This window comes from Mustela erminea, chromosome 10 (assembly GCF_009829155.1).
Source record: "Mustela erminea isolate mMusErm1 chromosome 10, mMusErm1.Pri, whole genome shotgun sequence".
In the NCBI taxonomy this organism is placed as follows: domain Eukaryota; kingdom Metazoa; phylum Chordata; class Mammalia; order Carnivora; family Mustelidae; genus Mustela; species Mustela erminea.
Window position 1 is genome coordinate 109,109,177 of NC_045623.1, and position 27,526 is coordinate 109,136,702.

Genomic DNA, 27,526 nt, shown 5'->3' on the forward strand with positions numbered 1-27,526 from the left:
CTGGCCTGCTGGGAAATACAGGCACCTGTGGTCAGTTTGCACAGGTGCCACAGGCAGCAGGGTGGGGCAGGCACCCAAACTCAACCCCGACATCCAGAGGTTTTCAAGATTCGAGCTGGCGGTGCGTGCGGATCCCAGGCTAGGCTTTGTCCCCTCTGGTGGCAGAAGGCGTACTTTGAGGGCAAGGGCCAGCATCAGCTGGCTAGAGGGGCTGGCTCAGTGTTGGGCGCTGCCTTTAACCACAAGGCCACGTGTCTCAATAATGGCTGTTGATGGGGCACCTGGGTGGCTCAGGGGGTTAAAGCCTCTGCCTTCGGCTCAGGTCATGATCTCAGGGTCCTGGGATCGAGCCCTGCATCGGGCTCTCTGCTCAGCTGAGAGCCTGCTTCCCCCTCTCTCTCCGTCTGCCTCTCTGCCTACTCATGATCTTTGTCTGTCAAATAAATAAATAAAATATTAAAAAAAAAAAATGGCTGTCGACCTGTGAGCCTTGGACTTTCCTGCCTTGGGAAAGGAAGAGGGAGGGCACAGAGGCCAAGGGTCTCAGGCCGCCCGAAGCTTCCAGGCTTCAGGGCAGTAGCCTTGGAACCCTTTCTGGCCTTTGCTGGCTAAGTCGGAGCAGCACAGGGCCAGACCCCAACCCAGGCCTCTGCCGAGTTCCCCACCTGGCTGGCCTCCCTTCCACGTCAGGCCATGCCACTGGCCGTGTCACAGCAATGCTGTCCCCAAAAGCAGTAGCTCCCCTCCTGCCCCGTGTTACCTGACCTGGAAGCCACTAGATACCAGGAACCAGCTAGTCTGCCTGGGGGTGAGGGGGACCCAGAGTGAAGGATCAGCTGCAGGAGCACAGAGAGAAGGGGGGGGGGCGGTGGTGGTGAGAGGGACATGGGAGAAGGCGGGAACTGCACAGTGACCACGTGGAGATCAGCCACTTACGGCACATTCTCCTTCAGAAAGATCCAGGCCAGAGGTTGGGTGGTTTTCAGAATCATGGAAACACTGAGGATTTGGTGGGAAGGGGTGAAGTGGGGTTGAGGTTGGGGTGGGGCAGAGGAAAGAGAGGGATGGCAGGGTATGTCCCAAGCCACCTGCAGACCCGCTGGCCAGTGCCCCTCCCACAGGTGGCCTGCATCAGCTGTGGCCCTGCCATGCTGCTCCTCCCACGGAGGCCTCCAGTCAAGGCTGGCCTCCTCCCCAGCAGCACAGAGGACAGAGGCAGGAGTTGACCTCAGCCAATGGCTTCCTGTGAGCACAGTGAGGCCAGGCATGGCCCCTTGCTCACCAGCGCTGCTCCCCAGACACTGGCCTGAGATAGCAAAGGAGCTGCTCCCTAATCCTGTGGTTTGCTTCCATGACTTTTAGCCCCATGGTGCCCAGAGGCTGAATCCCAGGGACAGAGGCTGCAAGTGCCTCCACCAGGGTCAGACCAAGGGGTCACACTGTAGGGTGTGGGGTGGGGGTACCCAAAGGGTTCCCAGGAAGGGCTCAGGTCTCTGGTTTAGGGACAGGAGCTGTTGTTCCAAACCAGCTGCTTGTCGGTGCTTCCTGACAGCTTTGTCGGTGGGCCTGGTGGCATAGAAAAGGGGGCCTCCTCCTTCTTCCCACCCAACAGAACTTGACCCAGGCCCCATTCTCTGGGCTTTGGGGGCTCCGGGGCCCCCATCCCGACTTCTCCGCCGTCCTCCCCGTTGCCTGGGAATGGGGCTCCTCTGGGCCTGTGGACCCCATGATCCCACCCAGGTGGGGCCATCAGACTAGGACCCACACACAGATGAAGCCTGATGAGAGGGGTGAGGGCCAGGAAGCCAGGAGCTGCACACACAGCAGCTCAGCCATCTGGGAGGGACCCGTGAACTTGCCAAGGACGCTTTCCTTCCTGCTTTCCAGATCACCTTTCAAACGTCATCCAAACCCTAAAGGAAGAGATCGTTGTCAGAAGGGGACCCAGAGGTCAGAAGTCCTGTCTTGCAGGGAGGCAGGGCTTGGGCAGAGGGCCTGGCACCCCAGCTAGAGCTTCACAGGCAGGCTTCAGGGGAGTCTCCGCCTCAGAGTCTTTGTTGGTCAGGTCTCCTCCTTCACAGGGACTGCACCCTGACCGACTCGTGTCTACACTGGCATCTATGCTGCAGCCTTGGGTGTGCAGATGAGCAGAGGCAGTATTTAAACGACCCCACTTGAAACCCAGCAGAGTATGGAGAATCCTGACCAGTCTATATGCTTTCGCCCAAAATTCTGCTTCCTGGAATCCAGTCAAAGGAAGAAGTTGGAACTGCAGCGAGTTCAGATAAAAACACCTGTGTGGCAACCACCACGAACAACTCAAACCACCCCATGGTGAAATCTCTGAGGCCACCTTAGCGGGCAGCAGTGCTTCCTTTGAGTATTTAGAGACAAAAACCTTCGGCAGGCAGAGAGAGGGGACAGGACGGCAGCTCGGGAACGTGTCTGCGGAGCAAAGCGCTCTGCACGCAGTGGCTGGAGGCAGCGGCTTGGAGGGCAACTGGGAGCTCCGAGGGCAGGAGGGAAAGTCCCCGGGGTCACACGACAGCACTTCAAAACTGTTTCCCCGGATGACACGTAAGAAAGATTTTGCTGTAAAAATGATGAGTTTTGGGGGCGCCTGGGTGGCTCAGTGGGTTAAGCCGCTGCCTTCGGCTCAGGTCATGATCTCAGGGTCCTGGGATCGAGTCCCTCATCGCGCTCTCTGCTCGGCAGGGAGCCTGCTTCCTCCTCTCTCTGCCTGTCTACCTGTTTGTCGAATAAATAAAAATCTTGTTTAAAAAAGTTGAGTTTTTATAAATTATCTCTTGAAACTGCTTGACTGTAAAGGACTCACAGACCACAAAACCCAGGACCACTGGGAAGTCGTCCAGCATCCCGCGGCTTTGCGCAAGAACAATCTACCCTGCGAACAAGTTCGGACGAAGACGGCGCCGCACACGCCCACTTTTGCTGCTTTCTTCCTGTTTCCCACCTGGGGACCGGCCCTGGGGGCTCCCTTTGGCGGCCCCGTGGACCTTCCCGGAGAAGCGCGGCCTGCGGGCTCCGGACGCTAACGGGTCTGAAGGAGGAAACGCGCTCTTTGCAAATCGCCGCAGAGAAAAGCGAGTGAGAACTGCACGACCCGGGTCTAGAAGGCGCGGCCGCAGGGGCGAGGCCGCAGGCGCGGGGCCGCAGGGGCGAGGCCGCAGGCGCGGCTCTGCGCCTCCGCGCCGCCGGCCCCAGCCCCCGGCAGGACGCTCCCTCCGACTCTCCCTCTACTGTCCCTTGAGATCAAAACCGCGCGGCGGCCCCGCGGGAATGAGCGGCCGGAGCCGCCTCACCCGAACGGGACCCGCCGGAACACACCCGCGACCTGGGCCGCGCCGGGACGGCCCGGGGGCACCGTCGCCCGCAGCAGGCGCAGCTCCGGCGCGGCCGCAGGGAAGCTCGAGCGCCGACCACTCGGACGAGCGCGGCCGCGGGCGGCGCCCTGCGCGTCACTTCCGGCGCGCCGCTTCCGGTCGGCGGCGAGCACTTCCGCCCGCGGCTCGGCCCGCGCTCCCCACCCCCGGCCCCCACCGGCCCGGCGGTCGCGTAGAGAGGGGCGGAGGGACGATGGCCGCCCCACGGTGAGGCGCTGCCCGCCCGGCCTCCGCCCCACACGGGACGGAACGGTCTGCTCGGGGCTTCCCGGCGCACGCGATGCGACCCCTCCTCCACCCCGCCGCGCGCGGAGCCCTCGGGGCGTCGCCGCTCGCCCCCCCGACCCCCAGGCCGCGTGCCGGCCGCGTCTGTGTCCCCGGAGGCCGCTCTCGGCCGCGCGCCCTTACGGCCCCGACGTGGGGCGGGGTCGCCCGGGGTCGGGGTGGCGCCGCGCCCCCCGCCCGCGCCGCTCGGGGAGCTCGGCCCTCCCGGAGTCGGGCGGCCGGTCTCCGAGCCTGGCTCGCGGGGAGGGCCCCGAGGCGACCCTGGCGGCGGGCGCAGAGCCAGCCCCTGGGTGGGCGCCTGTCCGCGGCTCCGGGCGGCGCGCGCGTCGGCGATGCTCGCGGGCGGAGGCGCACGGAGACCCCGCGCCGGCTGTCGGCCCGCGGCCCTGCTGCGACCGGTGGGTGCAGAGGCCGCGGCGCGGGGGCGGGGGCTGCGGGCGAGCCCCAGGCCAGGTCCCCCAATCCCGCGGCGGAGTCGGGGCTGGGGCGCGCGACTCCGGGGCGCGGGGAGGCCGCTTGGGCCCCGGCTGGCTTCCCGGGAAGCTGCGGTCGGGAGAGCCCTGATGCCACCCCTCCGGGTCGTGTGTTTGCGGGAGGGCGGCCGGTACGCGGAGGGAAAAGCGGCGAGGGGGCCGCCGGGGGTCGCCTGTCGCGCCCCGGGCCCGAGCCCGCCAGCCTGCGCCAGCCCCCGCCTACGGGAAGCCCCGGCCCACCCCGTGCCTTCGCGCTCGCGTCCCCGGGCGGACCCCTCCTCAGAGAGCCCCCCGGCCTTGGGGCGGGTGGCTCGGCCGGCGCTCCCCACCTCGCCGGGTCGGCCCTCCTCCGCGCTCCTTCCGCTCCCGCTCCCGCCCCGCCTCGCTGGTCCGAAGGCGCGGCCCCCGCGGGGCGCACCCGCGTCCGCCCTTCCTGGCTGCCGGGGCCCCGCGGGCTGGGGGGCCGCGCTGGGGGCGCGGGCCGTGTGCTCGGACCCGGGGCTCCTTGCGCTGAAACTCGCCGGGCGCAGGGCCCCGAGGCGGCCGAACCGGGTAACCGACGCCGCGTCCGCCCTGGGGCCCAAAGGTCCGGCCGCCCAGGATTGATGTCTCTCCCGCTTCGGGCTGTGGGAGACGCCCCTGTGCGGCGGCCGAGCTCCGGCCCAGGGCCGGTGCCCGCGGCCTGTCGGTTCGCTCCGGGCCTCAGATGACTTCTCCCCCGGGTTTGCTGGGCCGCGTCCCCCGATTCCCTCGCAGTCCGCCCGCTTCAGCCCCTGACGCTTTGCTCTCCGCTGCCGGGAAAGGGAGAAAAAGCCGGTCCGGAGGCGGAGTCCTGTTCGGTGGCCTTGTTCTCGGGCCGGGGTTGGAGAGGCCTTCTGCAGGTGCCGGAACCGGAGAGGAGCGATTTAAAGCGGAATGAGAGTGTAGTGAACCGCACGTAGCGGGCATTAGCAGTGGGGATAGAAAGGATTCGGGGTGAAAGAAAGCCACTTTCAAGGTAATGAATTAGAAACTGGAGAGAAACAACCGAACGTGGGACTCCGCCTCCCAGCATTGCCTGCAGCCCTAACCCGGTCTAGGTCCCTAACCCGGTCTAGGTTCCTCCCAATCATTGGTTTACATCAGAGCCCTTGGTGCAGAGGTCTCCGAACTCTGCGACACTTAATCTATGACAAATGTTTTTTTGTCTAAAGTTGTCAGACTACATTATGTCCCCTTGGTAACAGGCCAGCGTGTGACTCGTGGCTCCCTATTGGATACTCCAGTAGGGCCCAGTGTCTCAGCATGAGAGAGGAAGCTGTGCGTCTGCCCCGCTGTGCACAGAGGTCCCGCAAGACCTTCGGCCGGTTGTTGGTTCAGAAGAGATTCCCAGAGACGGTCTACTGTGTAAAACTCCGTACGTCTTCTCTAAAACGCCCTGCTGACAGGTTGAACCAATCTAGATTTCCTTACCCGGTGTTTGAGAACATCTTGAGTCGCTTGTCCTAGGACTGGGATTCTTTTTTTTTAAGATTTTATTTATTACTTTAGAGAGAGAGAGACAACATGAGAGGGACTCCGGGCAGAGCAGGGAGCCTGATGCAAGACTCCATCCCAGGACTCCAAGATCATGACCCGAGCCAAAGGCAGTCGCTCAACCAACCGAGCCACCCAGGTGCCCCTAGAACTGGGATTCTTAACCTCAGGCTGTGAGCCTTGGGATTTAGGATTCTGCAGAACTGGCTGGGGAAACACGGACATCTTTATTTTCATCAGCCTCCAGCTGAGCTTCTCTTCATGGTGACAGGAGCAGCACCCGTGCCTTTGTCTCCATTTTGGAGCCTGGGCACCTTCCTGGCTGCCCCCTCGCCCCTCGCTGCAGAGTTGAGCAGTGTCCTGACCCCTGTTTAGGACTCATTATTAGGCGCTCAGACAAAGTTACGATGTGCCATGTTTGTTTCTTGTGGTGTCACCACATCTCATTAGACCTGGTTTCCTTTTAGTCCTGCACGTTCTGAGGTCAGCTCTGGGCCGGAGAGAAGAGCTGCTCCCTGGCCTAGTGCAGACGGTTCACGAAGCACTTACTCTGTAGCTGGTCGGGGAGGGTTCCGGCTTACTTCTTGTTCTTTGTGCTCTAGTCTGAAAGGGAGACGGTTCAGACCGTTACCCCAGTGAGCTGGGGGAGCCGGTGCTCCGCCTTGTTTCCAGGCTGACTCAGAGTGCCGTTGGCTCTCAAAGCCAGCTCTGGGTCAGATGAGGGTTGCTGACCATCAGTGTCTGCAGGACAAGAATTGCTTCCCTCTGAAAGCTTGGATCACGTGGTCTATGCAAGAGGAACAGGCCTTGGGGACGGTGAGTTGGAGTCCAGGAAGGCCTCTGCGACCCGGTAGTGAGTGTGACCTGAGCTCAGGACCTGCCGACCCGTGGCTGCGGTGGGTCATGCCCGGCAGTCGCTTGGGGTCTTCCCTGCACCCTGGAGCAGGGGTTCTGTTCAGTCTGAACTGCAGGCTCACGGCTGATCATCGGGATTTCAACCTTCCTGTCACTCACCTCTGACGGTGTGTTGCTGTGTGTTACCTGTTTTTACTGTTCCATGTGGCATCAGGTGAACATCCCCTGCGTGACGTGTTGGTCCTCTTGGGGACAGATGGCTGGGTTTCTGCTGTGGACGTGCTTAAATGTGTCTTGTGCACACGGGCAAGGCTTTCTCTAGGGGAAGGTCTCCGGGACATAGTGGTTCATGGGATCCTGAGGAAGGTGGCCGGATGGTGATTTTCTAATTCTGCCTCCCTTTTACGTCAGCCCGCTGACTTTGTCCTGTGCACAAGGGCGTTCTCTTCCCCGTTTATTGCCGTGGCTGTGGGTTCTGATCGTGTGCTGCCCCTACTCACTCTCTCTCACGCTGCCCCTGGGTTCCTCCCGAGGGCGTTCGCGCGGGTGCTTCTGTGTCCTATAACCTGTCCTGCCAGTGTCTGAGCACTTGCCCTTCCTCTGGCCCAGCTAATGCCCGAGCCCTGAAATCGGCCACTTATCTGTGGGGGCTGGTTATTTCCGTGGAGAATGAGATTTAGAAAGAAGACCAGGACAGGGTGCTCACTGTGGCTGGGCTGTCACTGCCTCTGGGCCCTCAGTGGCCAGATGATGCAGCAGATGCAGAGATGCGTGGACAGGCGTGCTATGTGTGGCTCCGCCTGTCCGTACCCATGGGTGCCGATGCCCGACTCCTTCGTCAGTCCCAGCAGCTCAGTCCGCCGCACTCTCCTCCGCTCTGCGTCCGTGCTGTGTCTGGAGGCACACTGAGGTCTCACTCCCAGTAGCCACAGAATTGTCACTGCTCAGTCCAGAACCCCTGAGCCATGAGTGCGTAACAAAGCCCGCCATCTGAGTTCACTGTCGGGGTTCTGTCTGTGTCTAATCTGAGCACATCCATTCTGCAGACCGTTCAGAAGGTACGTGGGTGCGTTTTGTCTCCGCTCTTCAGTGCGCCGATGTGCTTTATTTGATGCCCGGCCTGGTTCTGTTCGTGTCGCACCTCAGAGGTTTATGTTTGTTTTTTAAGCATGTGGGACATTAATCTAGTTCCGGGCTTCTCCTCCCGCATCTCTTGTTGCTCCGCGTCAAGATCGGACCTGCTTGCTTGTCATCTCTGAATTTATTTGTTTTTAGTCCCTCAGAGTGGGGCTCAGACCCATGACCCCAAGACCGAGAGCCGCATGCCCCCCGCCAAACCAGCCTGGTACCCAGCTTCTCTCTTTAGATCGCCAGTCTTCCCTGCTTCTCTGCTGGAACTTTCATTCTCGTGATTTTTTCCATACCCGGGTTACTGTCCGTACCCACGGATTTCATACCTCTTTGCTGCATTCCAGATAATTTCCTCGGACATTTTTCTCGAATGCAGTAACCTTTTTCAGTTCTGTCATTTCTGTGTGACCCACCAGCTGAGTTGTTTTGTAGTCTAGATTTTTCAGTTTTCAGTTTGAGGAACTTGTAGACTGACAGAGGAAAGCACCCTACCTGTATGCCGTTCCCTCGGCCCCCTCCCGTCCCCGTCCCGTCCCCCACGGCCTCCACGAGACCAGGGAAGCGGCCCGGGAGCGGCGCTCCGTCCGGACGTCCCGACAAAACCAGCAGCTCATCTGCAGGCCGCAGGCCTAAATGCCGCTGGTGGCCCTTCTCGGGCATGCGGTCCGATCTGCGTACGACCTGCATTCAGTGGCCGTGTCCCCGTGGTCTCCAGTCCTTGACCTTTGTGCCCAGTGTACTTGGTGTTTGTCTGACTTGTCCCCTCGACTAGATTTGTGGTCACGTGTCTGCGGCACGAAATCCACAGCCGTGCCATGTTCTTCCTAGTCCGTCGGGTCAGGGCAAACAGGGCGGCACCCTGTCTGGAGTATTTTCAACTTTGGTCGCTGGGTTGGGGTTAGTGTCCGCCAGTGTCTCAGGGTAAAGTCACTCCTCCCTTCCACGATGCGTTGGCCCCTGGGAGGGAGCGGTTTGGATGCAAACACGGCCTTGTTACAGCGAGACTGTGGGGTGACTCCTCTCAGAACATTTATCCCTGATGGTGTCTTGGGCGTGTCCTGTGGACCTGCAGCCCTTGGGCTCTGTCTGTCCCTCCCTGGAGCCACCAGGCAGGTGCTCCTCCCCAGCTGGCCACCCTCTCCAGGTAACTTTTGATCTTTGACCCGTATCCTTTGATCAGCTGCCAAGGTCTTCAAGCCTGAATTGAGCAAGATTTTCTCCAGAGCCTATTGCTTCTGCCACCAGCGGCTGTGGGTGTGGCTGTGCCCACTGGCCTCAGGCACCCCTGGCTGCTTTTTGGGGGGGTTCCTGCCCTGAGTTGGAGCTTCCTGGGAGCCTCTGGTGAGATTTCGCTTCTGCCCTGCCCGTGGTCTCCATGGCCCCTTTTCTGGTGGCGTCTCCTGGTCGCTGAGCGCTTCGTCTCTCTGGCCCCCCTTCCCGGGACCTACCTCCGCCTTCTCTGCCCTCCTTCCAGATGCTTCCTCCAGCGTCCGGCCTGGCTCTTCTCCTGGCTGCGTTCTCTATCCAAGCGTCTCCTTGGGGCCCTGATTTCCATACTCAAGGTCTGTCCTTCACTTGTTGAATTCTCCAGAGAAGAATCATCCGGTCTCCTGTCGGAAGCGGGGAGGTGCTGCCTGGCCCCTCTGGGATCCTCTGTCACTGCTTTCGCTGTAGACAGAGGCCTGTTCCAGCCCCCGATCCAGGGCCCCCAGAGCTCCAGGAGGAGTCTGAGTGTGGTCACTCTCCTGGCCGAGCTCCTTGACATTCCTCCTTTCTTGCTTCCCTCCCCCTCCCCTGTGGGTTTCTGTCTCCGAATAAAAGCACACGAGCCGTGGGAATCCAGGTGTGATTAGTGAGTCTTCGGACGTGAAGGGTCTGTGACGCCGCAGCCTGCTCCAGGCCTGCTCTCATCTTTGGACGTGGTGTGGAAACCACGCACACTTGCAGGTCTGCTGCCCCTCAGCCCGCTGCATATGAGGCCTGGGGTCTCTCCGTCCCTGGGCCCGGCTGTCCCATTGCTTCATCGCCGAGCTGGGTGGGCTGTCTGTGGAGAGGCTGGTGGTCATGAGAAGAGCTCGCGCCAGAAGGTTATGGAACAGTCTGGAAGACAGCACGATGCCTCCCTGCACACATGCCTGCACTTGGCCGCGCCGTTTGGTTTCCCCGGGCCCCGTCCTTGCCGCGCTCCCACCACATGAACTCTGGCCCGGGTTCCCTGGTCCCTGCTCTTTTCCAGAACTTTGTACATTTTTGTTTCGAGTCAGTATTGGGTGTTTGGCATGTTTGGCCGCCTTGCAGGGAACCACAGTGTGTCCTGCCCTCTGTGCTTGGTGCTGTCATTTCGGACCTCCAGCCCTTTTAAGATTGCCCTTTGGCTCTTGTGGCAACGGCCTTGGTCCCGTGATGTGCTGGGATCGGTTTCTCCTTCAGGAGATGTTTAGATTGTGTTTTGCTACTAACAAATGCTGGGACACCCGGGTGGCTTGGTCCGTCAAGTGTCCAGCTCTTGATTTCGGCGCAGGGCTTAACCTTGGAGTCCTGGGGTCATTCTGCACTGGGGCTCTGTGCTCTGCAGGGAGCGTGCTTCTCCCCCCCGCCCCGCCACTCCCCCTTCTCGTGCTTGTGCGCGTGCGCTCTCAGTTAAATCAGTAAGTCTTGTGAGAAATGCTACGTTGGGGCGCCTGGGGGGCTCAGTGGGTTCAGCCTCTGCCTTCGGCTCAGGTCATGATCTCAGGGTCCTGGGATTGAGCCCCGCATCGGGCTCTCTGCTCAGCAGGGAGCCTGCTTCTCTCTCTCCCTGCCTGCCTCTCTGCCTTCTTGTGATCTCTCTCTCTGTCAAATAAAATCTTCTTTTAAAAAAATGCTACGTTAACCCCGCATCTTCTGGCCACTTGTGTGAGCATCACACACGGGTCCCCCGGGACCACTTGTTGCCGCAGGCAGCCTCTGCCACACGCCCGTGAGTCTCTGCTTTTATCATTTCTTGTCACTCGCGGAGACAGTGGTTCGGTCTGTGTGTCCTGCTGGGTGTTTCCAGCCTGGGACTGTCGGTGACAGAATCGCAGGCTCCTCGGAGGGAGTGCCTCCCACCCCCATGGTGGCTCTCTGTTTGGCCGTCTGCTTGGCCGCATTCGATCAGCCCAGAAGCTAGAAATCATTCTGGTGCTTGGGCTGCGCCCGCAGTGTTCCGACCTCACTGGTCTGCGCAGAGACGGGCCACTTTCTATCCGCTCTGGGAGCTCGGGCGCGTGAGCGTGCAGCCAGCACGGAGAACCTCTGCTCGGGTCGGGGGGGTCTGCTTCCCATGGGACCCCCCCAGGAGCAGAGCACCCAGACATGGGGGCACCAAGGGTGGGTGGTCGGGGCAGTCAGCGGTGTGACTCTTCTGTGTTGTGGGCGCCCCCGACCAAGCAGTCACTGCCAAGCACAGATGTGACAGAGACACGTGAAGAGACGCTCCCATAACATTCCTGGTGGCACGGCAGTGCGTTCACTGGGGTTCAGGCACGAGAGCGGAACCCTAGCTGTGTGGAACCACGTGTGCGGGCTCTCCTTGACTGAAAACCAACATCTTGTTGAAGGTCTTTATATGGGAGTATGTGGGCCATCGAGTGGTGGTTTCCAGTTTCTTAAACCTCTGACCACAAGCAGACGTGGCGCAGGGAGGATCTGGCCCTCAGAAGCGCCTGGTCCCGGGGCTTCTTGGGGGGACATGACATGGACTTTAGGAGAAGGAGAGTGAGTTTCTCTGGTGGAAGCCCAGTGGGAGGGGTGCTTGGCCTGGAAGGGGTCAGTTACCCGCCGCACGCTCTTCGCCGTGTGTGTTGGTCTGTGGCTGTTTCCGGAGCCTCTGTGCCCTGCAGCAGAGGCTGAGCTTTGCAATCAGCCGCAGCACCTGCGACCGGCACTGTGATGGGGTCTTTGGGGAGCAGGACCTGGTAGTGCTAGGGGCCTCGAACTTGGGATTTGGCCCGGACAAGGAGGCTTTCCTGAGAAGGCAGAGCCTACAGAGGTGGGGAGGGGCAAGGAGCCAAGGTCTGGGACCTGGGGACCCTTGGTGGGGGGGCGGATACTCTATCTGGTCTTAGACTCCCTGCATCCAATCTGCACTTGCAGCCAGTCCCTGGTTCCAAGCCGGAGTGGTGGGGGTGGCGGACCCCCCACATCCCCTCCGGCCTGGCCAGTCCTAGCTGCACAGAGCACCTCATCGCCCCGAACGAAACAGTGGGACTGGGCCGGGGAAGAGGAGCCTGCGCGGGCCACAGTCTCGGGGCCCTCAGTGGTGAAGGGCTCGTCCTTATGGGGGCATGGGAGCCCCTGGAAGGGCCAGGCACACCCCGTTGTGATCTGCAGTGCATTTGGGGTAGGGTGTAGCCACGGTTGGGATACATGTGGGCAGCCAGGGTGCGACGCAGGGCTGTGGCGCGGAGCTCGTGGGGGGCTGAGCCAGGAGTGCAGGGGGCCAAGGCAAGGCAGAGGGAGGATGGCTAGAGTCCCTGGTGTCGCCGGCGCCTGGGGGCAGGACCAAAGCCGGCTTCTGGGCGTGCGGAAATTCAGGTCTTAAATTTGAGGAGCCCTTGAGCACTTGTCTGCAGATGAGCAGGAGAGAAGTGGGGCGGGCAGCGTGTACGCCCACGGGAGATCCTGCTGGGGGGCCGGGGTGCAGGCCGACTTAGCCCCCAGATGCCCCCTGCCGCCCACGCCAGGAGCCAGGGGTAAAGTAGGGTGGACGTCCTTCTAAGTGTGTGACTGACAAGAGGAAAGCCCAGGTGTCAGAAACTGAGGGAACGGGAAGTCTGGTGCGCAGCCCGCTTGAGGCTGGCTGGGGACGTGGGTCTGACGTCCCTGGGAAAGGAGGTGGGACCCTGGCCCTCCTGAGATAGGGCAGGCTGCTATCACTGGGCCTCGGCTTAATGCAGGAACTTGAAGAACTTCCCCGCCCACCACCGGAGAAGCCAGGTCTGACTAAGCCTGTGATCTTAGGGGAGAGGCCGTGACCGTAGGTCTGAGACCAGCAGGTGTGGGTTTGCTGTGCTGAGGGTTTGTCGAGAAAGTAGCATGAAATTGGTCCTGGGCCAGTGACCTCCTGGGGCATGTGACAGAAACCCCAAACCCTCAGTCTGGGCCCAGGACGCACAGGGCCCTGCATGCAGGATCTGCTGGAGGTGACTGACGTGCACCACACACAACCCCAAAGCCAGAGCCCGGCGAATAAGGCCCAGGTGTCGGCTGAGGTCTTGGGTACGGGGCATTTAGAGAACCTGAGACAGAAGACGTAAGAAGGGAGGAAGGAGCAAGACACGGGGTGCCTAGCCAGCTCTGTTGGAGATCCTGGGGTTGTGAGTTCGAGCCCCCTGTTGGGTGTCAAGTTTATTTAAAAAAAAATTTTACATTAAGGGGCGCCTGGATGGCTCGGTGGGTGAAGCCTCTGCCTTCAGCTCAGGTCATGATCTCAGGGTCCTGGGATCAAGCCCCGCATCGGGCTCTCTGCTCGGCGGGGGCCCTGCTTCCCCCTCTCTCTCTGCCTGCCTCTGCCTACTTGTGATTTCCGTCTGTCAAATAAATAAAATCTTTAAAAAAAAAATTTATGTTAAAAACAAGAACAAGATGCAGTGAGAAAAGCAGACCAGTTCCAGGTGGAACCAAATAGAACGTCTACGGTGAAAAATAGAGGAATTGTAACTTAAAACCCAGTGGACAGATTAAAAAACCAGTGTCTCTGGCAGGGCAGTCCTCCCGTGAAGAACAGCTGGGCAAGCGGGGTAAAATATGAACCGTGAGGCGAGGGTGTGCGGATGCAGCACAGAGACCTGCAGAGCGGGCTGGGGCCGAGGCCTGTCCTCGAGGACTTAGGCAGGTCCCAGATCAGGCAGGTGCAGAGCCCCTGAGATGGCTTCAGGTGCAGAGCCCCTGAGATGGCTTCAGGAGGGCGGCAGCTTGGGTGGGGTCCTCCTGGGACCTCTGTGCAGATGGTGGGCACGTGGGGAAGGGCCGCTGGAACCTTTGGTCTTCAGCCCCTTGGGGCGGGGAGACAGGAGCTGTCGGGGCCCGTCCTGGCAGCGCAGCGGACGGGCACACGGAGACGGAACGAAGGCCGGGATTGCATGTTTGTTTCCGCACTTCTGCAGCTGCGTGCTTAGCACCTTTTAAGGACGTTAAGATGTCCACAATCAATAATGCGGGTTCTTTTCCGTAACGTTTCAGCCCGCACTCTCTAGGGAGAGGCGAGTCGTGGTCCGCGCACTCTGCATCCCGCAGACCTCCGGCTGGGAGTCGGCCCGGCCTGTGCTGCCCGCAGTCCTGAGGAGACCAGCATGTCGGCTTCGGGAAAACCCCTCGCGCCGGCAGAGCCGGCCCCCGGCCCCGAGGACAAGCCCAGGGGGAAGCCGCTCCTTGCCTGGGGCTCTTTCTTGGGCCACCGCAGCGAGAAAATTGTTTTCACCAGGAGCGAGGGAGCCCCCGAGGAGAACGTGCTCTCCATAACCATCACCGAGACCACCGTCATCGAGTCCGAGCTGGGTGTCTGGAGCTCCCGGGCTCTGCTCTACCTCACGCTGTGGTTCTTCTTCAGCTTCTGTACCCTCTTCCTCAACAAGTACATCCTGTCCTTGCTGGAAGGGGAGCCCAGCATGCTAGGTAGCGCAGGTCCATGGCCTTCGGGGGGTACGGGCCAGGCCCCTGGAACCTGCAGTTGCTGCTGGGTCCGTGTGAGAGGCACACGGAAGAGCCCAGCGCCGGGGATTGGGGGCGCGGGGGGCGCGGGGCGCGGGCCGTGTCTGGCTTGCAGAGCAGCGCACCCTGTGCGCCTGCGTGCCGGGAAGGGAGGCGAGTCTGTTCTGTCCCCTCAGGTGCCGTGCAGATGCTGTCAACCACATTCATCGGCTGCGTTAAAATATTTGTTCCTTGCTGTTTGTATCAGCACAAAACCCGGCTTTCTTACCCACCCAATTTCATCATGATCATGCTGTTTGTGGGTCTCATGAGGTAAGGGATCTGGCGTTTTGGTTGAGTGCTGCGGAGAATGTCTTGGCTGTCACCAGGAGTGGGAGGCTGGCCGACGGACGCTGTAGACCCGTGATCACAGGCGTGTTTTCAGTGCAAAGTTTATGTGTTCTAGGGCTGTCTAGATTTTAGGACGACAAATGTATTGGTTTTGTGGATCTGAATGCAAACAGATTCCTTCTGGAACTGCCATGGATCTTACTTAAGAATGGTTTGAGAGTGACACCCCTCCTCTCCCTGGGCCTGCCACTCTGAACGTGCAGAGCTCGCCTCGCTGTTGGGGCCGCGGGGCCCCTCGCTGCAGGGCCAGACCCAAGTCTTCAGGGGGAGGCAGGCAGGGCAGGGAGTGGAGGGGAGCAGGGCTGCCACAAACGGCCGCCTCCATCAAGGTGACACTTCGGGCTTATTTTCAGGTTCGCGACAGTGGTTTTGGGTCTGGTCAGCCTGAAGAATGTGGCGGTTTCATTTGCGGAGACAGTGAAGAGCTCTGCTCCCGTTTTCACTGTGATCATGTCCCGGATGATCCTGGGGGAGTACACAGGTGAGCAGCCTCCGGGCGCCCCCCCCACCTGCCTCTGCCCCCTTCCCCAGCCGCAGCCGGGTGCTGAGGCTCGCCTCTCCGAGGTGGACGTCTTGACTTCTGTCCTAGAACATCTCTGAGCAGCGACAGTGCCCCGGGCACTCGCTCCAGCAAGTGCTTCTTTGCCTCAGTGGAGGGCAAGGCTGTTTGGATATGCAGAGGCCTCGTGGCTGGTGGGTACATAGAAGCTGTGGAGAGAAGGAGGAAGCCAGTAAGGGAGGAGTCACTCGTCCCAGAAGGTGAGATGGCCTTTTGTGTCACGCAAGCGACTGCCTGGGGACAGTCACCTGCTGGTGCGCCCGGCAGTCTTGCCCAGGCTGGCCGCCTCCTGTGTCCTTCCTGAGCCCCTCCGACAGCCTCCTGCTCCTCCCTGCTTTTTAGCTGCCTGGCTCTGTCTTCCACAAGGGCCAAAAAGCTGGTGTATTACAAATCTCCAACCTGCAGTGACCGCAGACTGTTTCCAACTACACATTACACACACGTCCCTGCTCTTCCCACCGGCCTTTGAAAGCAGGGTCCATCCAGCATTGTTCCGTGGAAGCAAGCAGGGAGCAGAAGAAGTGTGTCCTGTGCGGCCTCTCGTCTGAAGCCAGGGCTGATCGACGTGGAGATGCAGATACACACTGGCTTCGGTTAAGAAAAGGACAAGATCTCGAGCGGGTGGCGGACGGGGGAGTACGCAGCTGGACCCCTCGCAGATGTGCGTCCAGAACCACACACGTTTGAGGTGGTGCTAAGACAGTCCGATCAGTGTAAACAGCAGCCCCTAGAAATCACAAGCCTCCAGAAACAAATGAAGCGGACTGCATGGCGGGGGCAGGGGGCTGCTCAGCTGCACAAACTTTCCTTCAGTGACGTGAAAACAGCAGGGTTTGGCATCCAGCTGTGGCGGCTCTAAGCTCTTTTGTAGGGAACAGTGCGAACATTTCAAAAAAACTTAGCAAAGAGAATCTGTTGGGGAGAATGACTGGGGGCCGGGGCTCCAGAGCTGAGGGTCACCCGCAAAAGGGACCCTGATGTGTGACGCCCTTCCCACCGCGGTGTCTGCGGATTCTCGAGCAGTGGCTGGGACTCGGGGCAGAGCGGCCTGTGGGGCTTCAGACCTGAGGGCAAGTGGGGCCTGCCTCGGGGGGCACCCCAGGAAAGCCCTGGGCTCTCCCCTGAGACCCCACACATGCCCACACCCGTGGATGCCTCCCAACAGCAGACCAAGTCCTTCTAAGGGCAAGAGGGTGCTGGTGGCCTCACATTCTCCGGGTTTTCACACGTACTGTCCATCATGCAGCAGACGTTTCTGGGCCGACTGGAGGCCAAGACCATATGCTGGAAAACTGAGAGGGTGCTGGCAGGCGGAAGGCCTGCCCAGGCTGGATTCCCTTCCTCCAGCTCTCAGCCTGGCTGCTGCGTGGGCCTGGGGGCTGCTCCTTGGTGTCTGGGGGCTCCCTAGTGACAGGAGCCTGGACAGCATGGTCCTGTGCTGGGAGGTGGCCATCGTCCTCCAAGGTCAGCGGGGACCTCTTCCACGGAAGACTTCTTCCCTCGTCGACTGAATTTCAGAGTAAACAAAATGGGACCCGGTGTTGAAGCAGCATGAGGCCCAACGCCCGGTTTCCAGAGCGAATGTGCTTTTCCGTTCTGCCCAACGGACTTCCTTCCGCTCCGCCTCAAGTTTGTTCCTAGGGCTCCAGGGCAAAGCCGGAGCCGAGAGAGGTTGCCTCCTCACCATGTGCAGCTCCTGACGGGAGACCCCCTGCGCCGGGGCGTTCAGCAGCCTCCGCCCCCGGCCCCCCGTGTGGACGGACTGGTCCAGAGCGCTCGTTCTCAAGGGAGAGTTTGGGCCACGGCCGTGCCTGGCAGGGCAGGGCGGAGCTTCGGGGCGCAGGGCCCCAGCCTCGTGCGTCTGGCCTGTGGGCCTGCAGACGTGCCTCACGGAGAACAGCCTCGTGAGGTTCCCGGCCTGGGAGAGGGCGGTGGGCTCGGAGCAGGCATGGACGTGGATGTGGTTTCTCTCCAGTGTAAAGAATCATTAACTGCTGGTTTTTTAACACAAGTGGAAGTTAGCAGCTTTCCTGAGGGGCGTGAAAACAGCCTTGGCACCCAGCAAAGATTTTCAGCGGGGGGACTGACGCGGCCTCCCTTCTGTGTATTTTGCCCTTTCCAGGCTTGCTGGTCAACCTCTCCCTCATCCCCATCATGGGGGGCCTGGCACTGTGCACGGCCACGGAGATAAGCTTCAACGTCCTGGGGTTTTCAGCCGCGTTGTCCACCAACATCATGGACTGGTGAGTCAAGGGCACATGGTGTGGTCAGGGTGATGATGTGCAAGTCTAGATTAACTCAGAGTCACATCCCATAATTCACACTGGACACACCTGATGCTGGCTTTTCCGAAATATCAAATAGTTTGTGTCCCAGTAAGGCAGTCTTTTCTCAGAAAACAAGCCAGAGTTGGACAGCACGTGGTCTTGATCTGAAGAACACTCCTTGTAAGGACACAGTTAGCTTGCGTCCCACGTGGCTTCATACGTCCGTCCGCACTCAGCCAAGCAAAGGGGAAGAGGCCGTCTTGCGGCTGGAACAAAGGGGCAGTGTCTGGTCCGTGTCCAGGGGTGGCACTAGGAACGGAGCAGCCCCAGTCAGGTGCCGGAGGGAAAGTACTGCCTGGGAGTTTCCTCGTCCTACAGCAAGAGGGGCAGACACTGTGTTGCAGAGTTCTCTTTAGATCAGTGAGCGCAGCGGCCCTGCATCTGGGCTGCCGTGCCGAGTCTACACTAGGCCTCCGCTAGCCCTGCTCTTGGAGAAGTCCTGACTGGCACCAGGTCTGTCCTGCTTCTGGGAAGGCAGAGAGAGACACACAGAGTTTATTGTTGCCACACCTGTTGAAGTCAGAAAGGCTCACCCTGAGGTTTCTGGTGCTGGGCCAAGTAGACGTTTAAGTCACTTGTAATTTCATTTCTGACATTTAGATGTATTCTGGCTTTTCCCCTCTACGTTTGTAGCTCCTAGAAATCCAATAGAGGCTCAATGTGCATTCGGTCTGGGTCTGGCTCCGCTCCCTCTGTGTGTGTGGTCCTGTGAGCGTCGCGTGCTGGCACCGGGGGCTCTCAGAAGCCTGGGCCCCATAACCGCCTCCGGGTGCGCCACCAAGCGCCTGCGGATTAATGCCTCTTTGTCTGGATGTGCAGGGCGGGCCTCCTCACACGAGGCTGCATTGAAGTGTCTGACATCATCAGGGTGAATTCCAGCAGCGACACAGAGCCCGTGAACATGGACAAGGGCCCTTGACCCACACTGCCGCTGTTTCCCAGACGGTTGTTCTGGTTTCTAGTTCTGTAGCCAGAGCTTTGGTCTTACCTTGTCCTCAACTAAGTTTTTGCATCAAAATCAAATGAAACCAGCTGCTGCTTCTGGGACCCAGAGGGTCGCGTCCCCGGTAGATGTGATAAGCCCCTTGGTTCCTGGGCAAGCTGGGTACTGTTTCCTCTTCTTCTCTGGTGGGTCTATTCCGTTCCAGAGTTTTGTCCATTATTTTTCCACTGGCGTCTTCGAGAGCTCAGACCGTTGTCCGCTCCCTCCCACACAGTCCGTCCCCGGGGCCTGGCCCACGGCAGGTACTGATGTATGGGAACTCGAGGTCCAGGGCAGGGTTTCGTACACACTTAGAGCAGGGACTTTGGGCTCCTCTGACCCCTAAGAGCTGGGGACCCTCAGGCACAGCGCTTAATTTCTGAGTGCCTCAGTTTACCCTTCTGTAAAAGGGGCTGGTCATGCCCCCCCCCCCCAGTGAAGCAACGCCCAGGAACCCCCCAGCGTGGGCCTGGCTCGTGGTGCTTGGGCGGGGGCTGTCCCCGAGGGGCTGCCGTCATTGTCACCGCTTAGGAAGGTGCAGGTGCTGAGTCCTCTGAGGTCCACGCTGACTCCTGGCATCCCCTGATAATCTCTTCTTTCCTCTATTCTAGTTTGCAAAATGTTTTTTCAAAAAAGCTCCTCAGTGGGGACAAATACAGGTTCTCGTAAGTATCACTCGCCCATGAAATTCCCAGTTTTGTTGGCCCCAGAGGACCTCTTGCCCTTTTGAATCGAGGGTCCCCTACAGACCTGACGCTTTTCCCACGTGGGCTAACGTGGCTTTTAAAAGTACTTTGTGGAGGGGGCACCTGGCCGGCCCAGTCCGAAGAGCAGGCGACCCTTGATCTCAGGATGTGGATTCGAGCCCCGTTTTGGGTGTAGAAATTACTTAAAAAAATAAATAAACCTTAACAAATAAGTAAATAAATAAAACTACTTTGTGGAAACTTGGAAGAAAAACCCCTCCTGTTTTCAGCTGCCCCCGAGGCACCTGAAGGGCCTGCTGGTTCCCGGCTGCGGCTGTGAGCGCTCCCAGACCCTCCCCATCAGGCTGCACAGCACAGACTCTAGTACGAGGGCCTCGGGAGCTGCGCGCGGGCTGCGGGGGCCTGGTCTCCGCTGTGCTGGGGGAGCGTCAGGCGCCTCTCTTGCCCCTGCAGGGCCGCAGAGCTCCAGTTCTACACCAGCGCCGCGGCCGTGGCCATGCTGGTCCCCGCCTGGGTCTTCTTCATGGTGAGTCTCAGGACGCCACTGGGTGCTTGCCTGCGCCATCGCGTCTCCACAGTGACAGGCTTGGCGGCGGGGCGGGGGGGTACCTAACTGTCCAGGGGGCGGGGCTGGCAGGCTGGCTGCTTGCCCCGTCACTCACAAGGGGTCGTTGGTGTGCCCTTGAGAAGCCAAAGCTCAGAGAGGCATCAGACGCTGACTTGGCGCCCGTCAGGACCAACCTGAGGCTGCGGAAGTGTCCTGAAGTCTTAGTGTGAGGGTTTTTAGGCCTGTTTTATTATTGGTTTAAAGTAATAGGTGCCCACTTAGAGCAAGCAACAGGACAGGAGTAGATAAAGCAGAGAGACGGTCTGTCTCCTGATCACCCCTGGACCCACTCCTGCAAACCCCTTTTCCAGCCCTGTCTCCATGGCTAGGATCGTACTCGGTTAGACACGCATGTGGTATGATTCTAACAGTCTTAGGAAGCTGTGTGTCCATATCCATGCAGACCTTTTTTTTTTTTTTTTAATTTTTATTTATTTGACAGAGGAAGATCACAAGTAGGCAGAGAGGCAGGCAGAGAGAGGGGGAAGCAGGCTCCCTGCTGAGCAGAGAGCCCGATGCGGGGCTGGATCCCAGGACCCTGGGATCATGACCTGAGCCGAAGGCAGAGGCTTTAATCCACTGAGCCACCCAGGCGCCCCCCACTTTTTTTTTTTTAAACACAAATGGAACTAGGCTCTTCTGTCCTATGCTTGTGCTCCGGGGTGTGGCTGTGCGTGATCTGTCACAGCCCCTTGAACAGAAACCTGACTGCTTGGCACATTTCACATGAACAGCGAGTTTCATTTGTCGTGTCTTTAGCAGACAAGAGTGTTTCTCTAGGATACTTTCTTGGAATTGAAATGGTTGATTGAGGGCGCCTGGGTGGCTCAGTTGGTTGAGCGACTTCCTTCAGCTCAGGTCATGATCCCGGACTTTCCAGATCGAGTCCCGCATCGGGCTCCCAGCTCCGTGGGGAGTCTGCTTCTCCCTCTGACCTTCTCCTCGCTCGTGCTCTCTCCCCCTCATTCTCTCTCAAACAGATAAATAAAATCTTAAAAAAAAAAAAAAAAAGAAAGAAAGAAATGGTTGATGGAAAGATGTACATATCTAAAAATATTTTTATTGTGGTAAAACATACATAAGTATAAAATTAACCATTCTAACCGTTTAAAGTATACGTCAGATAAGTTCAGGTGGTGCAGCCGTCACCGTCCGTGTGCAGACTTTCATTATCTTGGACTGAAACTCTGTCCCCATTAAACAGGAACTCCCCGCTTGCCCCACTGGGGGAGCAAAGCTTTACCTCTCCCTGCTTGCCAGGGCCTCGGACTGATTTAACATAAGCTTTACGTGACATGGGAGCCTGCCGAGGAGACCAAAGGAGGGGCGAGTCTGTGCGCGCATCCATCCAGGCCGAGCCGGGGGAGGTGGCTGCAGGGGAGCGGCTGTTTGGCTGCAGGGGAGCGGCTGTTTGTGGGGCGGAGGCTGCGAGTCCGCCTGGCTCCCGGTCTCCGGCGAGGAGCGTGCTGCTTTCCTCCTGCCGCGCGCACGGCCTCCACGCGGCCTGTCTCCTTCTCAGGGATGGGAAGGGAGCTCAGGCTCTTCGTGCTCCTGCTGTTTTTAAGGGTCTTCAGCCCAAAATAATCCTGGTGCCCGAGTGGCACAGTTGTGTTCTGAGCTCCTTCATCCCTCCCCCAGCCGGTGGCACCCGCACTGTCCTTTCTGTCTGTGCAGATCTGACGGCCCTAGGTCTCTCATGTAAGTGGAATCCTATGGGGTCCGTCCTTTGGGGACTGGCTTATGTTGCTGGGCGTGGTGTCCTCAGGGCCCTTCCGTGCTCTGGCAGGTGCCTAACCTCCTCCTCCTCTGGGCTGAGTCGTCGGAGTCCGTTTGTCCGTCTGTTCCCACACGGATGGATGCCTAGTCGCTGCCTCATTTCGGCATTGGCGGACAGTCCTGCTGTGAACCTGGGCGTGCGCGTAACGATTCCAGACCCCGCTCCTGGTTCCTCGGGCGGGTGCCCAGACGTGGGGTTGCCGTGCTCGCAGGAGTTGTCTGTTGAACCTTCTGAGGACTGTCCTGCGGTGGCTACACCAGTTTACTTTCCCGCCAGCAGCGCTCAAGGCCTCCAGCTGCCCCTCCTCCGCTGCGCGTGTCCTTTCCATTTTCTGTTCTCGATGGTCACCGTGCTTGCGCACGTGAGGCGATCTCCCCTGCCGTCGCCCCCGGTGCTATGGGTTTGCGTTTCCCGGACGGTCAGTGATGCCGAGCGCCCTCTCATGGGCTTCTTGGCCACGCGTGTGTGTGTGCACGTTCAGAAGGTTGGTGGGGCTGTTTGGGTGCCGCGCGAGAAGGCTGTTTGCAGACCACTGCTCGGCCTCAGCTTGTGGGCCCAGGAGACTGGGTACCGTGACCCCAGGCTTCCCCGAGGTGCTCTGCGCAGGGAAGACAGCACCGGCAGAGCGTTGCTTCTGTTCTGACCACAGGACTTGCCGGTGATCGGCCGGAGCGGGAGGAGCTTCAGTTACAGCCGGGACGTCGTGCTGCTGCTGCTGACGGACGGCGTGCTGTTCCACCTGCAGAGCGTCACGGCCTACGCCCTCATGGGCAAGATCTCCCCTGTGACATTCAGGTGAGCACGGTAGTTTCCCAAGAGACAAAGTGTGCGTCCAGCTCTTTTGCAGAGGAGCGGACTTTAAGCCCAGGGATTGCATGAACCATCTCCGTGCTCTTCAGATGTGAAGGGAGGGCCATAGCCACGTGTTGTGACCACCAGGCCGTGCTGTTCAGAGCTGTTTGACCTACGGCGAGGCCCAGCACATCAGTCTGTAGGGAGCCCCCCCGGAAACTGGAGCAGATTGAGTGTTTTTCTGTCTGGATCAGTGTGTCAGTGGCACCGCCTGTGAGGCCAGAATGTTCTGCTCCTGGGCTGTCTGCTGGGGGCCATGGGCACCTGACGGGAGGTGAATGCAGTAAGGAACAGAATTCTTCTCTTCTTTTACGGTTTTATTTATTTCCTTAGTTATTTGAAAGAGAGAGCACAAGCAGAGAGAGCAGCCGAGGGAGAAGCAGGCCCCACGGAGCAGGGAGCCCAGTGCGGGGCTCAGTCCCGGGACCCTGGGATCATGACCTGAGCCAAAGGCAGAAGCGTAACCCACTGAGCCACCCGGGCACCCCCCAAGAGATGAATTCTTAATTTCATCTAATTTTAAGCAACTTTAATTTGAATAGCCACATGTAACCATAGGCTCCCATGTTGGAGGCACAACTCTGGAAACAGAGACGAGCCAGAGGCCTGCCAGCTTCTCTTCCCTTCTGTAACTTAAAGAGTTTAATAAAAGCACCATTTCAAGACTAGAGAGTTTCAGTAACAAGCAGAAAAGCATGAGCTTGTGTCCGTAGCAAGCCTAGAAATCCACGTTCTTAGCTTTGGCCACGTGTCGTGGAAGTCAGTGGGCCTTTTTTTTAAACTTCTGAACAGGCAGCAGAGACGTGGAACAGCCAGGCCTCTGACTCTCTGGGGTTCCCTGGGGCGGCTGCCGCCCCTCCCTGCTCAGGTTGCTCTGGCCCAGTGCGGCGGCCGTGCAGGGCACCAGCTGCACGCCCTGCCCTGTGACCCATGTGGCCCTCCCCCTTCCTGGCTCCTGACGGGGGAAGGTCTGCAGGAGTGCCAGCCACAGTTGGTCAGGACTTTTACATTCTGAGGCCCGGAGTGGTCACTGTCTCTGTCACACATTTTGGTATCCATATGGGGCCAGGAATTATTTCCAAATACCCGTGAAACTTTGTTTTTTCGTGATTCTTAACAATGGTTCAAAAAGGGCAAAAGCAGAAAACCAATTCTTTTTATTTTATTTTTATTTTTTTTAAGATTTTGTTTATTTATTTGACAGAGATCACAAGTAGGCAGAGAGGCAGCCAGAGAGAGATGAGGAAACAGGTTCCCCGCTGAGCATAGAGCCCGATGCGGGGCTCGATCCCAGGACCCTGAGATCATGACCTGAGCTGAAGGCAGAGGCTTTAACCCACTGAGGCACCCAGGCGCCCCCAAAACCAATTCTTTTTAAAGAAAATAGCTTTTTGGTGTATGTCTTATTCATATCGTAAGAGCAATACTTAATTCGTCATTGGAAGTTTGGAAAAGACAGAAAAGTACAAAGAGTAAAGCACATGAAGCCCAAGATCCCCAGACACAAGTGCTGTGAGCATGTCAGCGTCTTTCATATTAACTGCGTTTCTACGGGTCCCAGCCTTGCTCGCACAAGAGACAGAGTCCCTGAGGGGCCTTTCTGGGGTGGCTCCTGTTCCTCTCTGCCCGGCGGCGTCGGCAGAGCTCTCCTGCCCTTCAGCAGAACGCTGAGCTGTTTAGGGGAAAACGCCATAATGTCTGTGGTTTACTTAAAAATATTTCAGTCCCAAAATAGGATGAAGCAAATAAAGCAAAATGTCAGTTTAGTCTACAGGACGGGAGTATGGCCGTTCGTCGTAACCTGTCCCTACTTCTCTGTTGGACACCTTTGCTAGTGAAAGTGAGGAGGAGGGAGCCGGCGAGGGGCTGCCCCTGGGCTGTGCGGGCGGCGGGCCAAGCCCGGGCTGTAACCTCTGTCGTTGCAGCGTCGCCAGCACTGTGAAGCACGCCTCGACCACGTGGCTCAGCGTCATCGTGTTTGGCAACAGCGTCACCAGCCTGTCGGCGACCGGCACTGCGCTAGTGACAGCTGGCGTCCTGCTCTACAACAAAGCCAAGCAGCACCAGCAGGAGGCCATGCAGAGCCTGGCTGCGGCCGCCAGCCGGACACCAGAGGACGACACGGAGCCGCTGACCCCCAAGGACCCCCGGCCAAACCACTGAGCTGTGGAAGCGCCGGCAGGTGCCCGGGGCCCCGAGGTGCTGCCCTCCGCTGTTGTCCTCCTCACTGGCGCGGACGTCCAGCCCCTCAGGTCAGTAGGTGCAGGAGATCAAGGGACATGACACCTTCCCTGCTCTTTCTTGAGTTCTCAGTGAAAACCACCGGGAACTTGCACAGGGATCCCAGATGCCAGCTTCCTGGGGCACAGACCAGAGCCAGCAGCTGAGCCACAGCCACGTAATGTGAAAACCCCGACCTGCTGACCCCGTGATGAGCGCATGAGGGGCTCTGGGACCCACACTAGCCTCTGCAGGCCCTCACCAGTGCGCAGGTCCGGCTACAGTGAGGCCAGGCCCCGGTGCCTTGGCGGGGGGACGGCCACAGGTGCCAACATGTACCACTCCCACTGCTTGGTGCCAGCTCCGTGTCCCTGGGCCTGCACATGTCCTTCTGCCATCTGGCGGGGCTGCCGTGCTGAGACGGAAGGCCCAGGTGCCACTGCCTGGGCCAGAGGCCATAGCAGCCAGGTGACCACTAGGAGAGAGCTAGGAGAGAGGGGAAGGGGCACAGAAGGGGGCAGGCCGGTGGCTCTGGCCTTCCTGCCCCTCCACCCAAGGCGTCCTCTGCACCCCAGAGCTGTCAGCAGCCGGACCACTTAGGGAAAGGCCCCTTATGGAAGGGAAGGTGCCCCACCCCCTTCAGGGTCTCTGCTGCACTAGGCCCCAGACCTCCTGAGGGTCCCGACTCTCACTGGCGGCTGTCCTTCATTCAGGGACCACCGATGTGATGACGGTGGGCTGCCGGTCACAGAGGTGGAGGACAGACAGGCGTCTGTGGTGTTTAGCTCAGGACAAGGACATACGGACATTCCCTTTTGTTTTCTGGGCCCATGTGTGTAACCCGAGCTGTTCTGAAGGGTTCCCTATAGGTACTCCTGCCATCACCCTGCTGGTCGGGCCGCTTCATACCTTGTCTCTTGGACAAGGATGCTGAGGGTTTCCCTCATGAACGAGGGAGTAGGGGGTGCTGGGAAGAACATTTGGTATGTTCACAGTTTTTGTCACACTGCATTTACAATGACAGTGGAGTTTTTAAAGAAGGAAACAGGTGGCCAGGGACAAGTGGCTTCTGGAAGGTGTGCTGTGTGACCGTTAACACACTGAACCCACAGGCTGGCTTGGCCTGGCTCTCGCCTCCCAGAGCAGACGGACCACCACGCTGGGCATCCGAGCCCTTTGCAAGGTCCGGGCTCCAGGCCTCTGCACTCTGCTCCCCTCTCACATCGCGGTGGCATTCTGATCAGGGCTCCGCCCGCTGCCAGCCAGGCTTGAAGACCTCTCTGTGGCACCACGCTCACACACTGGGGCGCGTCACCTGCGGCGGCAACACGGCCGCCTGAGCCCGGCCTGCCGTGACCGAGCGAAGTAGCCGACAGGAGGGCCTCGGGCGCAAACAGCCCCTCGTCTGGTTCCCCCTCCCTGTTGCTCAGTCCTTGGCTCCCACCATCTCTTCACTGGTTTTCCGGTTGGCGTCTCAGCTGGGAAAATGAAAACAGGCCCCCCTAAAGGTCAAATCTCTTGGAAACAGAGCAATAATTATGTCTCATTAACTTCTGCCTACTTGAAGAAGCGTGCCATAATGACGGGTTGGAGCAGGGCCTTTTTTCAGTGCCCACATTTTCCACCAAACATGAACAAACAAAACAAGAAACTACCGCCTTTCATGAAGCGGTCGTCCTGTGCCCCGCGGACAGGCAGGCGCGGGCTGGCCTGCGCGCCGAGCTCACCTGCACCGTGAAGGCGCTGATCACGAGACTTGCCCCATTTCTATCCCTTCCCTCGCCGCTTCCCCCACAAACACACTGAGGAGGACTCGTTGGAGGTGACTGGGGCGGCAGTCACCTGGGTCTGGGGGGACCGGAGTGAAGGCACGGCTTGCACAGCATCGTGCCTTCCCCCTCAAGAATGTGGCCGCCGCGACCAGCTGCTGACGGGACGGGAGCAGAGGACACATCTGCGGCCATCTTGTTGCAAGATGATTTCATGCTGCCTTCCTCACGGATGTCGTCATCGCAGTGATCATCGGAGCGCGACCAGACGGGCCGCGCCTGCGTCTGAGCTCGTAAGGGACCAAGCACCCTGCATGTCACCTTTGCCCTGTCTCCTCTCACAAGTGGCTGTCTGCAGGTGCGATTTTCCAAAATCAGAAACAAAATGAAGATTTTCCTGAATTATTAGCAAATGAGGTCATTTCCAGCAAAGCTGCTTCTGAGACATTTCCTCAGAACACAAGTTGTGGCCGGCACTGTGCCGGCCCGGGGCTTACGTTCCTTCTTCCCACGTCTGGTCTCCGTCCAGGACAGCCCAGCCAGGACACAAAACCCATGGCCTGTGTTGGCCATGTGTGGAATGAATGTACAGACATGATCTGTTTTTTTAATTAACTCTGTGTAGTAGTGTTTCTAGTATGTTCTCACTGAGCCATCCCAAACGTGCTTGTATCAATGTTGACACTGGGTGTCACCACTTCCTTGGGTCACTTCCTCCCGTGTCCATGGTTGTTGTCTGTGCCTTTGCAAAGAAACACTTCAAACAGGTGTCAGGTCAGGTCATTTGCTTACCTACATTGATAATTAGAGATGTAGTATGTCTGGCTTTCAAGGAAGCTTCCACTGAAGGGCCTAAAAAGCTTTTTTTTTTTTTTTTTTTAATTCCAGTAGTCATAATTTCCTGTGTATCAGCATTAAAATAATCTGCCCTGGAAAGCTGAGAATATTCTTGCACAATCCAAAATGTGTCTTTAATTTAAGAAAAACACACATGGTGAATC

At 58.8% G+C, this 27,526-nt stretch overlaps 1 protein-coding gene across 6 annotated transcripts; it reads left to right on the forward strand.

The window, feature by feature from the left end:
* Positions 1 to 3,477: 3,477 nt before the first annotated feature.
* LOC116600764 (solute carrier family 35 member E2A) lies at positions 3,478 to 27,471 on the forward strand. 6 transcript variants are annotated; one of them, XM_032361061.1, is made up of 11 exons: positions 3,478 to 3,611; positions 13,868 to 14,299; positions 14,583 to 14,647; positions 15,079 to 15,206; positions 17,407 to 17,527; positions 18,760 to 18,856; positions 19,205 to 19,258; positions 19,754 to 19,826; positions 21,546 to 21,605; positions 21,694 to 21,995; positions 22,334 to 22,437. In XM_032361061.1, coding segments are annotated over exons 2-11 (1,224 nt in total). In that variant the 5' UTR covers positions 3,478 to 3,611; positions 13,868 to 13,977; the 3' UTR covers positions 22,336 to 22,437. The 6 variants fall into 6 exon arrangements, with proteins under 6 accessions (XP_032216952.1, XP_032216954.1, XP_032216951.1 ...); XM_032361060.1 differs by lacking the exons at positions 18,760 to 18,856; positions 21,546 to 21,605; positions 21,694 to 21,995 and adding an exon at positions 24,462 to 27,471 and having other exon boundaries at positions 3,484 to 3,611; positions 22,334 to 22,479; XM_032361062.1 differs by lacking the exons at positions 18,760 to 18,856; positions 21,546 to 21,605; positions 21,694 to 21,995 and adding an exon at positions 24,462 to 24,812 and having other exon boundaries at positions 3,485 to 3,611; positions 14,512 to 14,647; positions 22,334 to 22,479.
* Positions 27,472 to 27,526: the final 55 nt, after the last annotated feature.

What these genes read in the sequence shown, in the direction of transcription:
- LOC116600764 (XM_032361060.1), top strand. Translation starts at nt 13,978, where the DNA reads ATGTCGGCTTCGGGAAAACCCCTCGCGCCGGCAGAGCCGGCCCCCGGC. An exon ending in GATCCTGGGGGAGTACACAG is followed by an intron (nt 15,207 to 17,406) that starts GTGAGCAGCCTC and finishes TGCCCTTTCCAG; the next exon opens with GCTTGCTGGTCAACCTCTCC. An exon ending in TCCACCAACATCATGGACTG is followed by an intron (nt 17,528 to 19,204) that starts GTGAGTCAAGGG and finishes CCTCTATTCTAG; the next exon opens with TTTGCAAAATGTTTTTTCAA.